At 48.1% G+C, this 16,495-nt stretch overlaps 1 protein-coding gene across 6 annotated transcripts in view; it reads left to right on the forward strand.

Moving 5' to 3' along the window:
• Nucleotides 1-16,495, forward strand: part of dlg4b (discs, large homolog 4b) — a 69,116-nt gene that overhangs the window by 12,047 nt on the left and 40,574 nt on the right. For all 6 annotated transcript variants that reach the window (XM_079848353.1, XM_079848354.1, XM_079848355.1 and 3 more), the window contains one exon: nucleotides 14,176-14,337. In XM_079848353.1, the coding sequence (XP_079704479.1) occupies nucleotides 14,176-14,337 (162 nt within the window). The remainder of the gene's footprint in view (nucleotides 1-14,175; nucleotides 14,338-16,495) is intronic.

Below are 16,495 nucleotides of genomic sequence, written 5' to 3' on the forward strand. Positions count from 1 at the left end.
GCTACTATGCTAGTCCTACTATGATATTAGACTACATAGCCTATAATAAAAGATAATGCATTTCAAACCTGAACCAAATATATTTTTATTCCAAAAAAAGATTCAAGATCAACAGTCTGTCATTAGTCTTTATTCTGCAACAAAAAACAACAACATTAAAATCATGAACTGAAATGTCATTATGGGAAGAAAAACAACAACAATGACTGTTGTAACAGTGCGTAAATCAGACCTTTCAGGCTATAGCCTAACGCTAATAAGCCTTACGCCAAAATTATTAATACAACTAAATTGTCGGTCATTAAATAAGAAAACTAAATAATTGTGTAGATGATTTGCTTTGTGTAACCCGACCTCAGACATTAGGCTGAAGTATTTATTTTTGCACACAGTGCCGCGACCAATCAATCACTCGTTTACAATCAATCACTCGTTTACAATCAATCACTCGTTTACAATCAATCACTCCTTTACGACTGGCTGGCAGAGACGTTTTTGCTTTTTAGCGGCGTGTTGGGGTTCTGGTACACCAGCCATGTCAACGAAACGAATGAATGAAAATTAGCTTATCAATGCATTTCTAAATTCGCGCCTACAGTATCTTTGTAGAGCTTCAAAAAAAGAAACAAAAAAGATGCTGCAGCCAATGAGCAGCCGGCGGGGGATTCAGGACGACTCAAGCAGAAACTGAAATCAGCTAAAACTGTAGTTCAGACTGTAAAGAGATGGACCAATAAAGCAAAGCTGGATTTACAAGCCTGCTTCGAGTGCACTTTCTGTGCCTACAGGAATGGGGACAGAGTCTTGTTTAAGCGGGCCAAATAACACACTGACAAAGGAGATAAGAGTGGCTAAGAGGTACTATTCTGAAAAGCTGAGAAATTAGTTTTCAGCCAATGACCCTGCATCAATGTGGAAAGTCTTGAAAGACATTACTACCTACAAGACACCATCCCCCAGCACTGTGACCTGAATGAGTTGAAAAACCTTGTCTCACACACCCCACACCCGTTCTGACCTTCTCTCCATACACCCATCAACACCTCCAGATCAACCACTCTCCCCCTCCTACACTTCAGGTCTGTGAAGAAGATGTGTGTCGGGTCTTCCGGGAAACAGAAGGCAAGGAAAGCACCAGGCCCAGATGCCTTTTTCACCAGCCTCTCTACAAACCTGTGCTGTCCAGCTGGCCTTCATCTTCACTAACATCTTCAACAGATCACTGGAGCTGTGCGAAGTTCCTTCCTGCTTCCAACGCTCCACCATCATCCCCATCCCAAAGAAACCCACAATCACAGGACTGAATGACTACAGACCTGTTGCTTTGACATCTGTGGTCATGAACTCATTTGAAACACTGGTGTTGGCCTACCCTGAAGGACAGCACTGGATCCTCTTCAGTTTGCTTACAGATACCCCTTTTCCACCAAAAAAGAACTGGTTCGGAACTGGTGCTGGTTAAAAGTTGGTTCAACTTGCGAACCTTCTCAGAACCTGTTTGTTTTTCCACTGACTAGAGAGCCCAGTGAACAATGTCGTTACGTCACTGTGTACGTTGCCATACGTCTTAGCTTTCCCAGAAACGCCAACTTCGACCATAACAATTACAATGGCGGACTACATCGTCTTTCTCGGACTACAATGTTTCTCCTGGCTTTGCGATCTTATATTGGGGTCAGAAGAAGACGTTTAGAACACATTTGTGCTGCGCGTCTGGATATAGACGGAGGTTACGTTCGAGAAGAAGTCCGACAATAACCCCGCCCCCAGCCCCCGACGTAAGCATGACGTGGTAAAAGAACGGTTCTAGTCCAGCAAACAGTTGGTGCCGCTTTGGAACCAATTTTCCTGGCCAAGAACCGGTTCTTTGGCTGTCGAAACACAAAGAACTGGTTCGCGAGTAGGCACCGGCTCCGAACCGGCACCAGCACTGCCTTGTTGGAAAAGGGGTAAGAGTGAACATTGGACTACACTACATCTTGTAACATCTGGACAAACCAGGGACTTATTTGAGGAACCTGTTTGTGTACTTCAGCTCGGCCATCAACACCACCATCTCAAACCTCCTCCTGCCCAAACTAACCCAGCTCTCTCGTCCATCTGTCAGTGGATCTCCAGCTTCCTCACAGACAGGCAGCAGTGAGTGAGGCTGGGAAACTCTCACCCAGCACCCGCGTGATCAGCACTGGCGGCCCCCGGGTGTGCTCTCTCTCACCACTGCTCTTTCCCTCTACACCAACGACTGCTCCTCCACAGACCCCTCTGTCAAGCTCCTGAAGTTAGCAGACAACACCATACTCATTGGCCTCATCCAGGACGGTGATGAGTCAGACAGGAGGTTAAAGAGCTGGCTTTCTGGTGCAGTCATAACAACCTGGAGCTTAACACGCTCAAAATACTGGAGATGATCTTGGACTTTAGGAGAAACCCCCCAGCATTATTCCCACAGCACTGCGGCTTCAGTGATTCAATCAGGTTCCTGGGCACCCCACATCTCAGTGGGGTCCGAACTGCTGAGTCATCTTCATTTAATTATATAGCGCTTTTAACAATGTAGACTGTTCCAAAGCAGCTTTACATTGATAATAGGAAATTAAAGTAAAGTGTTTTGGCTTTATAGCAGCTTTAGAATAAAGAATCACTGGTGAATCTGAGTGATTCACTGGTACACCCCTCACCACTCTCCAAGATCTGTACTCATCCAGAGTTAGTAAAAGTGCTGGCAAAATCCCTCTGGACTCCTCACACTCAGGCCACTTCCTCTTTGAGCTGTTGCCGTCTGGTCGGCACCACAGAGCACTGAGCACCAGAACGACCAGGCAGAAGAACAGTTTCTTCTCATGAACATTAACAGTTAATGCCCCCACTAGGTAATACACACATGCAATACAGAACACTATTTATACTCATATTTATTTAGTGTAACAGAAGTCACTGATGGCAAGTTTGCGGAACCCAACTGCAGTTTATTACAATAATCCAAAGTGTTCAAGGTGTGTCTTGTCTAGTCATTAGTAGTCTGTGTATTTAAGCTCTCCTGTTTGACATGCGTCTTTGTCTAATATTAAGTTTTAACCATTGTCGGTGAGTTCCATGTTTATGTTAGTCTAGTCTAGTCAAGTCAAGTCAAGTCAAGTCAAGTCAAGTCAAGTCAAGTCTCTGTTTGTTTTGCTCACTTTTGTGAACATAATCAAGACAATTACCCAATGACAACATGGGACACATGACAAGGGGAGCACATGTCTAAACCAGGAGCATGACAATGGGAAAACATCAAACAAAACTCAAAACTAGATGTGATATTTAGCACACCATACCTCTTATTCACATTCCCTTACATTTATACATAACACACCTGTACATACACATATTTTCTATTGTCTATTGTGCATTTGTTATATTTTTATGCTGCTGTTGGTTATTGCTGCTGCTTTAGAGCAGGTACAGGACTTGCTACTGCCTATTCATAGACGACGCGCTGCTGTGAGTGACTGAGACATGCTGCTGCTGAACGATATAGCACAGTTACCCGTAGCAGATCTATACAGGTGGAGCTGGGGGAGGTGGAGGGGTTCTGAAGCGCTCATGAGTTACCCGTAGCAGATCTATACAGGTGGAGCTGGGGGAGGTGGAGGGGTTCTGAAGCGCTCATGAGTTACCCGTAGCAGATCTATACAGGTGGAGCTGGGGGAGGTGGAGGGGTTCTGAAGCGCTCATGAGTTACCCATAGCAGGTCTACACATGTGGAGCTGGGGGAGGTGGAGGGGTTCTGAAGCGCTCATGAGTTACCTGTAGCAGGTCTACACATGTGGAGCTGGGGGAGGTGGAGGGGTTCTGAAGCGCTCATGAGTTACTCGTAGCAGATCTATACAGGTGGAGCTGGGGGAGGTGGAGGGGTTCTGAAGCGCTCATGAGTTACTCGTAGCAGATCTATACAGGTGGAGCTGGGGGAGGTGGAGGGGTTCTGAAGCGCTCATGAGTTACCAGTACAGATCTACACAGGTGGAGCTGGGGGAGGTGGAGGGGTTCTGAAGCGCTCATGAGTTACCCATAGCAGATCTACACAGGTGGAGCTGGGGGAGGTGGAGGGGTTCTGAAGCGCTCATGAGTTACTCGTAGCAGATCTATACAGGTGGAGCTGGGGGAGGTGGAGGGGTTCTGAAGCGCTCATGAGTTACCCGTAGCAGATAGCAGATCTACACAGGTGGAGCTGGGGGAGGTGGAGGGGTTCTGAAGCGCTCATGAGTTACTCGTAGCAGATCTATACAGGTGGAGCTGGGGGAGGTGGAGGGGTTCTGAAGCGCTCATGAGTTACCCGTAGCAGATCTACACAGGTGGAGCTGGGGGAGGTGGAGGGGTTCTGAAGCGCTCATGAGTTACTCGTAGCAGATCTATACAGGTGGAGCTGGGGGAGGTGGAGGGGTTCTGAAGCGCTCATGAGTTACCCGTAGCAGATCTATACAGGTGGAGCTGGGGAGGTGGAGGGGTTCTGAAGCGCTCATGAGTTACCTCGTAGCAGATCTACACAGGTGGAGCTGGGGGAGGTGGAGGGGTTCTGAAGCGCTCATGAGTTACCCGTAGCAGATCTACACAGGTGGAGCTGGGGGAGGTGGAGGGGTTCTGAAGCGCTCATGAGTTACCCGTAGCAGGTCTACACAGGTGGAGCTGGGGGAGGTGGAGGGGTTCTGAAGCGCTCATGAGTTACCCGTAGCAGATCTATACAGGTGGAGCTGGGGGAGGTGGAGGGGTTCTGAAGCGCTCATGAGTTACCCGTAGCAGATCTACACAGGTGGAGCTGGGGGAGGTGGAGGGGTTCTGAAGCGCTCATGAGTTACTCGTAGCAGATCTACACAGGTGGAGCTGGGGGAGGTGGAGGGGTTCTGAAGCGCTCATGAGTTACCCGTAGCAGATCTACACAGGTGGAGCTGGGGGAGGTGGAGGGGTTCTGAAGCGCTCATGAGTTACCGTAGCAGATCTACACAGGTGGAGCTGGGGGAGGTGGAGGGGTTCTGAAGCGCTCATGAGTTACCCGTAGCAGGTCTACACAGGTGGAGCTGGGGGAGGTGGAGGGGTTCTGAAGCACTCATGAGTTACCCGTAGCAGGTCTACACAGGTGGAGCTGGGGGAGGTGGAGGGGTTCTGAAGCACTCATGAGTTACCCGTAGCAGATCTATACAGGTGGAGCTGGGGGAGGTGGAGGGGTTCTGAAGCGCTCATGAGTTACTCGTAGCAGATCTATACAGGTGGAGCTGGGGGAGGTGGAGGGGTTCTGAAGCGCTCATGAGTTACTCGTAGCAGATCTATACAGGTGGAGCTGGGGGAGGTGGAGGGGTTCTGAAGCGCTCATGAGTTACCCGTAGCAGGTCTACACAGGTGGAGCTGGGGGAGGTGGAGGGGTTCTGAAGCACTCATGAGTTACCCGTAGCAGATCTACACAGGTGGAGCTGGGGGAGGTGGAGGGGTTCTGAAGCACTCATGAGTTACCTGTAGCAGGTCTACACAGGTGGAGCTGGGGGAGGTGGAGGGGTTCTGAAGCACTCATGAGTTACCCGTAGCAGGTCTACACAGGTGGAGCTGGGGGAGGTGGAGGGGTTCTGAAGCGCTCATGAGTTACCCGTAGCAGATCTACACAGGTGGAGGGGTTCTGAAGCACTCATGAGTTACCTGTAGCAGGTCTACACAGGTGGAGCTGGGGGAGGTGGAGGGGTTCTGAAGCACTCATGAGTTACCCGTAGCAGGTCTACACAGGTGGAGCTGGGGGAGGTGGAGGGGTTCTGAAGCGCTCATGAGTTACTCGTAGCAGATCTACACAGGTGGAGCTGGGGGAGGTGGAGGGGTTCTGAAGCGCTCATGAGTTACCCATAGCAGGTCTACACAGGTGGAGCTGGGGGAGGTGGAGGGGTTCTGAAGCGCTCATGAGTTACCCGTAGCAGATCTACACAGGTGGAGCTGGGGGAGGTGGAGGGGTTCTGAAGCGCTCATGAGTTACTCGTAGCAGATCTACACAGGTGGAGCTGGGGGAGGTGGAGGGGTTCTGAAGCGCTCATGAGTTACCCATAGCAGGTCTACACAGGTGGAGCTGGGGGAGGTGGAGGGGTTCTGAAGCACTCATGAGTTACCCGTAGCAGATCTACACAGGTGGAGCTGGGGGAGGTGGAGGGGTTCTGAAGCGCTCATGAGTTACTCGTAGCAGGTCTACACATGTGGAGCTGGGGGAGGTGGAGTGGTTCTGAAGCGCTCATGAGTTACCCATAGCAGGTCTACACAGGTGGAGCTGGGGGAGGTGGAGGGGTTCTGAAGCGCTCATGAGTTACTCATAGCAGATCTACACAGGTGGAGCTGGGGGAGGTGGAGGGGTTCTGAAGCGCTCATGAGTTACCCGTAGCAGATCTATACAGGTGGAGCTGGGGGAGGTGGAGGGGTTCTGAAGCGCTCATGAGTTACCCATAGCAGGTCTACACAGGTGGAGCTGGGGGAGGTGGAGGGGTTCTGAAGCACTCATGAGTTACCCGTAGCAGATCTATACAGGTGGAGCTGGGGGAGGTGGAGGGGTTCTGAAGCGCTCATGAGTTACCCATAGCAGGTCTACACAGGTGGAGCTGGGGGAGGTGGAGGGGTTCTGAAGCGCTCATGAGTTACTCGTAGCAGGTCTACACAGGTGGAGCTGGGGGAGGTGGAGGGGTTCTGAAGCGCTCATGAGTTACCCATAGCAGGTCTACACAGGTGGAACTGGGGGAGGTGGAGGGGTTCTGAAGCGCTCTTGAGTTACCTGTAGCAGATCTACACAGGTGGAGCTGGGGGAGGTGGAGGGGTTCTGAAGCGCTCATGAGTTACCTGTAGCAGGTCTACACAGGTGGAGCTGGGGGAGGTGGAGGGGTTCTGAAGCGCTCATGAGTTACCCGTAGCAGATCTACACAGGTGGAGCTGGGGGAGGTGGAGGGGTTCTGAAGCGCTCATGAGTTACCCATAGCAGGTCTACACAGGTGGAGCTGGGGGAGGTGGAGGGGTTCTGAAGCGCTCATGAGTTACCCATAGCAGGTCTACACAGGTGGAGCTGGGGGAGGTGGAGGGGTTCTGAAGCGCTCATGAGTTACTCGTAGCAGGTCTACACAGGTGGAGCTGGGGGAGGTGGAGGGGTTCTGAAGCGCTCATGAGTTACCCATAGCAGATCTACACAGGTGGAGCTGGGGGAGGTGGAGGGGTTCTGAAGCGCTCATGAGTTACCCATAGCAGGTCTACACAGGTGGAGCTGGGGGAGGTGGAGGGGTTCTGAAGCGCTCATGAGTTACTCGTAGCAGGTCTACACAGGTGGAGCTGGGGGAGGTGGAGGGGTTCTGAAGCGCTCATGAGTTACCCGTAGCAGATCTACACAGGTGGAGCTGGGGGAGGTGGAGGGGTTCTGAAGCGCTCATGAGTTACCCATAGCAGGTCTACACAGGTGGAGCTGGGGGAGGTGGAGGGGTTCTGAAGCGCTCATGAGTTACCCATAGCAGGTCTACACAGGTGGAGCTGGGGGAGGTGGAGGGGTTCTGAAGCGCTCATGAGTTACTCGTAGCAGGTCTACACATGTGGAGCTGGGGGAGGTGGAGGGGTTCTGAAGCGCTCATGAGTTACCTGTAGCAGATCTACACATGTGGAGCTGGGGGAGGTGGAGGGGTTCTGAAGCGCTCATGAGTTACCTGTAGCAGGTCTACACATGTGGAGCTGGGGGAGGTGGAGGGGTTCTGAAGCGCTCATGAGTTACCCGTAGCAGATCTATACAGGTGGAGCTGGGGGAGGTGGAGGGGTTCTGAAGCGCTCATGAGTTACCTGTAGCAGATCTACACATGTGGAGCTGGGGGAGGTGGAGGGGTTCTGAAGCGCTCATGAGTTACTCGTAGCAGATCTACACAGGTGGAGCTGGGGGAGGTGGAGGGGTTCTGAAGCGCTCATGAGTTACCTGTAGCAGATCTACACATGTGGAGCTGGGGGAGGTGGAGGGGTTCTGAAGCGCTCATGAGTTACTCGTAGCAGATCTACACAGGTGGAGCTGGGGGAGGTGGAGGGGTTCTGAAGCGCTCATGAGTTACCCGTAGCAGATCTATACAGGTGGAGCTGGGGGAGGTGGAGGGGTTCTGAAGCGCTCATGAGTTACCCGTAGCAGATCTATACAGGTGGAGCTGGGGGAGGTGGAGGGGTTCTGAAGCGCTCATGAGTTACCCGTAGCAGATCTATACAGGTGGAGCTGGGGGAGGTGGAGGGGTTCTGAAGCGCTCATGAGTTACCCGTAGCAGGTCTACACAGGTGGAGCTGGGGGAGGTGGAGGGGTTCTGAAGCGCTCATGAGTTACTCGTAGCAGGTCTACACAGGTGGAGCTGGGGGAGGTGGAGGGGTTCTGAAGCGCTCATGAGTTACCCATAGCAGGTCTACACAGGTGGAGCTGGGGGAGGTGGAGGGGTTCTGAAGCGCTCTTGAGTTACCTGTAGCAGATCTACACAGGTGGAGCTGGGGGAGGTGGAGGGGTTCTGAAGCGCTCATGAGTTACCCATAGCAGGTCTACACAGGTGGAGCTGGGGGAGGTGGAGGGGTTCTGAAGCGCTCATGAGTTACCCATAGCAGGTCTACACAGGTGGAGCTGGGGGAGGTGGAGGGGTTCTGAAGCGCTCATGAGTTACTCGTAGCAGGTCTACACAGGTGGAGCTGGGGGAGGTGGAGGGGTTCTGAAGCGCTCATGAGTTACCCATAGCAGGTCTACACAGGTGGAGCTGGGGGAGGTGGAGGGGTTCTGAAGCGCTCTTGAGTTACCTGTAGCAGATCTACACAGGTGGAGCTGGGGGAGGTGGAGGGGTTCTGAAGCGCTCATGAGTTACCTGTAGCAGGTCTACACAGGTGGAGCTGGGGGAGGTGGAGGGGTTCTGAAGCGCTCATGAGTTACCCGTAGCAGATCTACACAGGTGGAGCTGGGGGAGGTGGAGGGGTTCTGAAGCGCTCATGAGTTACCCATAGCAGGTCTACACAGGTGGAGCTGGGGGAGGTGGAGGGGTTCTGAAGCGCTCATGAGTTACCCATAGCAGGTCTACACAGGTGGAGCTGGGGGAGGTGGAGGGGTTCTGAAGCGCTCATGAGTTACTCGTAGCAGGTCTACACAGGTGGAGCTGGGGGAGGTGGAGGGGTTCTGAAGCGCTCATGAGTTACCCATAGCAGATCTACACAGGTGGAGCTGGGGGAGGTGGAGGGGTTCTGAAGCGCTCATGAGTTACCCATAGCAGGTCTACACAGGTGGAGCTGGGGGAGGTGGAGGGGTTCTGAAGCGCTCATGAGTTACCCATAGCAGGTCTACACAGGTGGAGCTGGGGGAGGTGGAGGGGTTCTGAAGCGCTCATGAGTTACTCGTAGCAGGTCTACACAGGTGGAGCTGGGGGAGGTGGAGGGGTTCTGAAGCGCTCATGAGTTACCCATAGCAGATCTACACAGGTGGAGCTGGGGGAGGTGGAGGGGTTCTGAAGCGCTCATGAGTTACCCATAGCAGGTCTACACAGGTGGAGCTGGGGGAGGTGGAGGGGTTCTGAAGCGCTCATGAGTTACCCATAGCAGGTCTACACAGGTGGAGCTGGGGGAGGTGGAGGGGTTCTGAAGCGCTCATGAGTTACTCGTAGCAGGTCTACACAGGTGGAGCTGGGGGAGGTGGAGGGGTTCTGAAGCGCTCATGAGTTACTCGTAGCAGATCTACACAGGTGGAGCTGGGGGAGGTGGAGGGGTTCTGAAGCGCTCATGAGTTACTCGTAGCAGGTCTACACATGTGGAGCTGGGGGAGGTGGAGGGGTTCTGAAGCGCTCATGAGTTACCTGTAGCAGGTCTACACATGTGGAGCTGGGGGAGGTGGAGGGGTTCTGAAGCGCTCATGAGTTACCTGTAGCAGGTCTACACAGGTGGAGCTGGGGGAGGTGGAGGGGTTCTGAAGCGCTGCAACTGCTACAGCAAATGCTGACCAGTATTTGAAGGTTGAGCAGCGAGCTCATTGGCTGCTGATACAGCAGGAACCAATCAGCTGTGCCCTATAGAGAATGATGTGATTGCGAGCAGATCGAGTTAAGGACCGATCAGCCTGCGCCATCTAGAGTTTCATGACAGAACTTTGTATTTGTCTTGAGGTAAATAGACTCAGAAGACTCTGTGTGTGAAAGTACATTTTTTTAGGATCAAGATCAGCTAATCAGTTGTGTCGTTTTAAAGGTGAATTGGGTATTTCTGCATCATTAGTGTCTCTTTAAGTTGAACCGCAATAATGCTGATTGAAACATGTTTCCTGATCACTCAATTCACACACTTCATTGGTCAGTAAACAAATAGCCCCGCCCCCAAACCCACATGATTGGCTGTGTCAGAAGTTAACATGCCGCTCAATCAAATCTTCTGAAAGCTTCACAGTGTTTCACTCTTCAGGAATCAAATTAATACAACACTAACTAGGTGGTTTAGTGCTGCAGAGTTCAGCTTAAATCCTGCAGTTACACACACACACACACACACACACACACACACACACACACACACACTCACACATTCATAAATCTGAAGATCGTCATTTGTTTCTCTTTCATCTTTATTTCTGTGTTCCTGGTGATGTCAGTTGCTATGCAACCATGCTATCAGAGCCAGTTTCCATGGCGACCGGACTAGCATCGTGCATTGAATGAGAGAGAGAGCGAGCGTGGGAAACACACAGACACACACACACACACACACACACACACACACACACACACACTTGAGTGAGTTTATGACGGTTATGAACTTTAGATTCATATTCAGGTGATTCTGGTGTGTTTCTGCTCTCAGGAATAATATTATTAGTGGAACAGATTAACACATTGATGTTGTAGTGTGTGTGTGTTGCATCTCATGAACGCTTGTATGTACACAGAATGCATGAAAGCAGCGTGTTGAGGGTCTGATTGGAGTGTCGTCCCTCTTTGATGACATCATCTTCATCAGCTCTGCAGTGGGCGCTGAGTGGAATACTGAGCAGCTCTGTGTCGCCCCCGTCTGGCCGGTCACAAAAGTGTGTGTGTGTGTGAGAGAGAGTGAGCGAATGTGTGTGTGTGTGTGTGTGAGAGAGAGAGTCTGTGAGAGTGTGTGAGTGTGTATGTGAGAGAGAGAGTCTGTGAGAGTGTGTGTGTGTGTGTGTGTGTGTGTGTGTGTGTGTGCGAGAGTGTGTGTGTGTGTGTGTGCGAGAGAGAGAGTGTGTGTGTGTGTGTGTGTGTGTGTGTGAGAGAGTGAGTGAGTGAGTGTGTGTGTGTGTGTGTGTGTGTGTGTGTGTGTGTGTGAGAGAGAGAGTGTGTGTATGTGTGTGTGCGAGAGAGAGAGAGTGTGTGTGTGTGTGTGTGTGTGTGTGAGAGAGAGAGAGTGTGTGTGTGTGTGTGAGAGAGAGAGAGAGAGAGTCTGTGAGAGTGTGTGAGTGTGTATGTGAGAGAGAGAGTCTGTGAGAGTGTGTGTGTGTGTGAGAGAGAGAGAGTGAGTGTGTGTGTGTGAGAGTATGTGTATGTGTGCGAAAGTGTGTGTGTGTGTGTGTGTGTGTGTATGTCTGTGTGTGTGAGAGAGAGAGAGTGTGTGTGTGTGTGTGTGTGTGTGTGTGTGAGAGAGTGTGTGTGTGTGTGTGTGTGTGTGTGTGTGTGTGTGAGAGAGAGAGAGAGAGAGTGTGTATATGTCTGTGTGTGAGAGAGAGAGAGTGTGTGTGTGTGTGTGTGTGTGTGTGTGTGTGTGTGTGTGTGTGTGTGTGAGAGAGAGAGAGAGAGAGAGTGTGTATATGTCTGTGTGTGTGTGTGTGTGTGTGTGTGTGTGTGTGTGTGTATGTGTGTGAGAGAGAGAGTGTGTTTCATATTTGAAAAGCAAAATTAGTGTTTTATAAAATGCAGGAAGCCATTGTTTTGTGACAGGAAGTCCATCTAACAGGAAGTGATGTCAGAGAAGGACCCTGTCCTTCATTTGATGTGTTTTTGACAGATCAGTGCAGAGGTTTTCAGGTCATTCAGACGGGTAATATTATTATAATTCTATTATATCTACTATAATATTTTTATATTTTATTATATTTTTATTTTTACTATTTTTAGTGTATATTTTATTTATTATATTTATGTATTCAAGCTATTACATTTTCTTAATTGTTACTGTTTAGAATCGTTACCGTCAAACTTTCTTTTTTTTTTAATTGAAAGTATTTTTTACTTAAAAAACATGTTAAACCAACATGAATATAAATATAACATTAAAATTAGATTGCATATTAAATATTAGGTAAGGGCTTTATATTGTTATTGATGAGCTGAGCTCAGTACACTCGTGCCTTTATGATTTAGATTATTAAATGATCAGTGTATTGTGTTTAACTTATATTTGTCAGTATTTGGGGTGTTGATGCAGGAGTGTGTGAAGATGCTTTTACTCCACGGTTATGTAAATGTAAAGTAATTCACACACACAGTTTATTTTTGTCTACTAGAGTAACAGAAGCCTTCAGATCAAACCGATTCTAAGATCACAGAAAGCACAAGATCACGATATTCATACAAATATTTAAAAAATGTGACCATGGATTTGAAAGGTGACTCTTGACGGCGTTTATTTATTGAGTGTCTGTCGTTTATGTCCGTTTCAATCAGAAACACGCTAAAGGCCTGTTCACACTAAGAATGATAACAACAATGATAACTATAATGATAACTATAACAATAACTATAATGATAATTATAATGATAATTATAATAACTAGGGATGCACCGATACCACTTTTTCCAGAACGAGTCCGTATAACCGATACCTGTATTTTCACTGCATTTATAATTTTTAAATCTATTGGCAGAGAAACCAAAAGAATATAAATCATATTAGTTGGCTTAATTTGTTCATCAAATAAATATTTCCTTCAGTTATTTACATGCTTAATTAAGCCTGCTAAAATGCATTGAATGAGCTTCTGTTGCTTTCACTCTTCATACTATTGCTCTATCATATTTTATCTTCATTTAACAGTACAGCTCCAGCAGAGCTCAGCGCTGAGGATCGGGTCAGCGGTGCAGATGTTTAGACACCAGTGAAATATCAATTCTTTATTCCAATTTTGAAACTACAACAAAAACTACAATAATTAATCAAATGTAAAAAAAACAAAACAAAACAAAACACTGCAGATTCATTACTGAATAAATTAAATATAGATGGATCTTTTTGTAAAGTTACAAAAGGTAGCCTATTTGGTCAAGAGCAGTGAGTGATTTATTTGTGCTTTGTTTGATTAGCATTAAAACACAGCAGCAGGTTTATTAGACTGCTGCCCCTTTAAGACCGAACGCACCGACCCTCATTTAAATATACTGTCTATGTTCGCTTCAATTCGTCAGTACAACAAGCAAGAAAGGCAGTTCACTTCAGTATTCGCGCACTGGTTTTCGGGGCGCGCGCTTTGAATGTTTGCGTTCATGGAACTTCTTGAACTTCACACGTCCTGTAATAATGTAGGGAATCACTCATTATACATAAATCAGGTTACAGTTCATGTTTTACTTACATAAACGATTTAGTTTTAATCCAAATAACACGTGCTGAGTAACGATCAGCAATCAAGAGCATTCAACAGAACAGAAGTGCTCTCTCTCTCTCTCTCTCTCTCTCTCTCTCGTAAGTTAACGTAAATAATAAGCTACATCATGGTTTTACTTTATTTGCCATAGACGTCAGTGGAAAGTTTGTAGTTCAGTCGGATGTCAGTTTAAAGGGGTGTGCTCGACCAGCTCGCGCGTCTGTGCCACTGCGCGCTTTTCTCTTATCAGCTCGCGCACCACAGCTGTGTTACTATATTTTGTTTAATATTCCACTAATAAGATACATTTACTACATAGACAGCCTTTTAAAATCCCCACTGTTGTCCGTGTTTCTTTGTCTGGACACAAGTGTACAAACGTTTTTTTTTTAAATGCTTTAAATGCTCCAGCTCTTTATAGCAGGATGGATTCTGATCGGCTGTCAATGTTTTTATCGTTCATCAGCTGGAAAAATTGTTCTGAAAGTGATTCCAAAGATATCGTTCCTTTGAGTCGTTATAGTTGCGGTGTGGACTTCACTATTCTTTCACATTTAGAAAGATTTTTCAAACTATCGCTATCTTTCTCGGAGTGAACTGGCCTTGTGTCTCTGCAGAAGTACCGTTACCATGACGAGGAGACTCCGCCCCTGCAGCACAGCCCCGCCCACCTGACTGCAGACAAGTCTGCTGAGATGCTCCACCTCAGTGACGCTGGCCACGCCCACATCGACGGTATCCACGGTTACACGCCCCAGATGCACATGTCCCCTGCCAAGGTAAGAGTCCTGCTCATGATGGGAGTGTGTTAGCGTCTTCTTTCTTACAGTCGGTGGTTGAGCTGTGGTGTGATTGGTCCTCAGGGGCCCGGCGAGATCGGTTTTATTTTATTCAGAAATTCTGTGTTTAAAGGTTAAATTAATTGTTAATAATAAAAAAGCATCTAATCAATGGAATTCATAAAACTTTAATGACTGAAATTCAAGCCTGTTAGCTGTTGTCAGGACACTGGACAGATCCAGTGAATAAGCAGCTGAGGCTGGTCAACTAACTTAGTTAACCCATAGTTGAGTGAATATGACCCGTCTCTCTGTCTCTCTCTCTCTCTCTCTCTCTCTCAGACCCGTCTGTCCTCATGTGTGTCTCGTCTCTCCAGTCTAACTGTTCTGCCCTTTATCTCAAACGCCTTGCTTGAGTATGCAGTCAGATAACGCCTCCCAAAGACAACAGACTCAGGGATTGTTTCCAAGGTTTACTGCTGCCCAAGGAATAACGTAAAACTGTAAAAATACAAAATACAGAATCCTAAATGTACTGAGTCAATTACATGTTCGCATAAGCACAACAAAGGCTTTTATATCGCATATAGTTAGCATCAGCTATATCAGAAACAGATTGGGCAATTCACGAAACAAAGAAAACTAAATTTACATCTGGTATATAAGATATAACAATTAAATATGCATAGGAATTATAATATAGCTACATCTACATACCGAAAGTGCCTTCAAAACAACTTAAATAAAGGAGCAATAGTAGCCATGACCGCATGCTCTTCCTTGCTGCTGGGCTCACATTTGTGATGTCATCATATAAGTACTTTAACAATATTATATGCAATACCCAACCTTGAGCAGAAGGGGTCGCTTCACTACAACTTTTATATTGAATAAATGCAGAATTTTCATATAGAACAGCACTCTCCCCGTCTAGTATTCGGGGAATACCAAACCTTTTTACTTGAGTTTAAACATGAACGGTCTTTTCCGAATCTTCATGAAGGAGGAGTACTATCTCTTTAATAGGTCTCAGAAACAGTTTGGGTCCATCTTTCCCAAAGATTTTTACTTGTACTTTTCGAACTCGCCCATCTTGGCTGGGGTAAGTTTCCGTTATGATGCCCAGAGGCCAAGTTTCCGTTTTGACTGAGAGTCCTTGAGCAGAACTATGCATCCTTTGGAAACGTTGGGCTGTTGGTGTTGCCCTTTTCGTCGATGTTGTAGGGTTGAAAGGTACTGTTTACGCCATCTGTCCCAGAAAGTGTTTGCGAGGCTTTTGCACAGTACGCCACTGTTGTTTGTACAGATCAGGCTTTCCAAAGTTCCCAGGTGGAACTGAGCTAGGACCAGTCTTTTGGGTAAGTAATGTGGCAGGTGTTAGGATGAAAGGATCTGTTGGATCAGTAGACACAGGTATCAGTGGTCTGTTGTTTATAATGGCAGTAACTTCAGCCATGAAGGTGGAGAGTACCTCGTGTGTGAGTTTAGAGGATGACATCTGAAGAAGCATGGAGTCCAAAATCCTACGAGCAATACCAATCATCCTTTCCCATGCACCCCCCATGTGCGACGAATGTGGAGGGTTGAAAGTCCATATGCAGCTGTGATCTGACAAGAATTGTTTCACCGCCTTTTCATCAACATTGGAAGGAATTTGCAGGTCTTTACAAGCTATAAATAAAATTGGTCCCTCTATCAGAGCGAATCCGTTTCACTGGACCCCGGATTGCCAGAAACCTCCTTAAAGCATTAATAAAACTGGAGGTATCTAGGGACTCAATCACTTCTATATGAATGGCTCTGACACTTAGACATGTGAACAGCACCGCCCATCTTTTGCTTTCTGCATAGCCGCCTCTTGTCCTACGAGCAGACACTGACCAGGGGCCAAACACATCTAATCCCACATGTGTGAAGGGAAGCTCTATTGCTGAGCCTGTCGGCGGGCAGATCTGCCATCTTTTGAGTCTCGCAGCCCCTCCTGAGTCAGCATACAACAGGAATGGATGAGACTGTTCACACGTCTTTTGCCTCCTATTATCCAGTAGCCGGCAGATCTTATCGCTCCCTCTGTGAAATGACGACCCTGATGATGCGTTTGCTCATGAACGTGTTGTGTTAGAAGTAATGCTACATGGTTCCTACCCGGTTTGATGAG

Source organism: Squalius cephalus (assembly GCF_949319135.1).
Source record: "Squalius cephalus genome assembly, chromosome: 18".
Classification (NCBI taxonomy): domain Eukaryota; kingdom Metazoa; phylum Chordata; class Actinopteri; order Cypriniformes; family Leuciscidae; genus Squalius; species Squalius cephalus.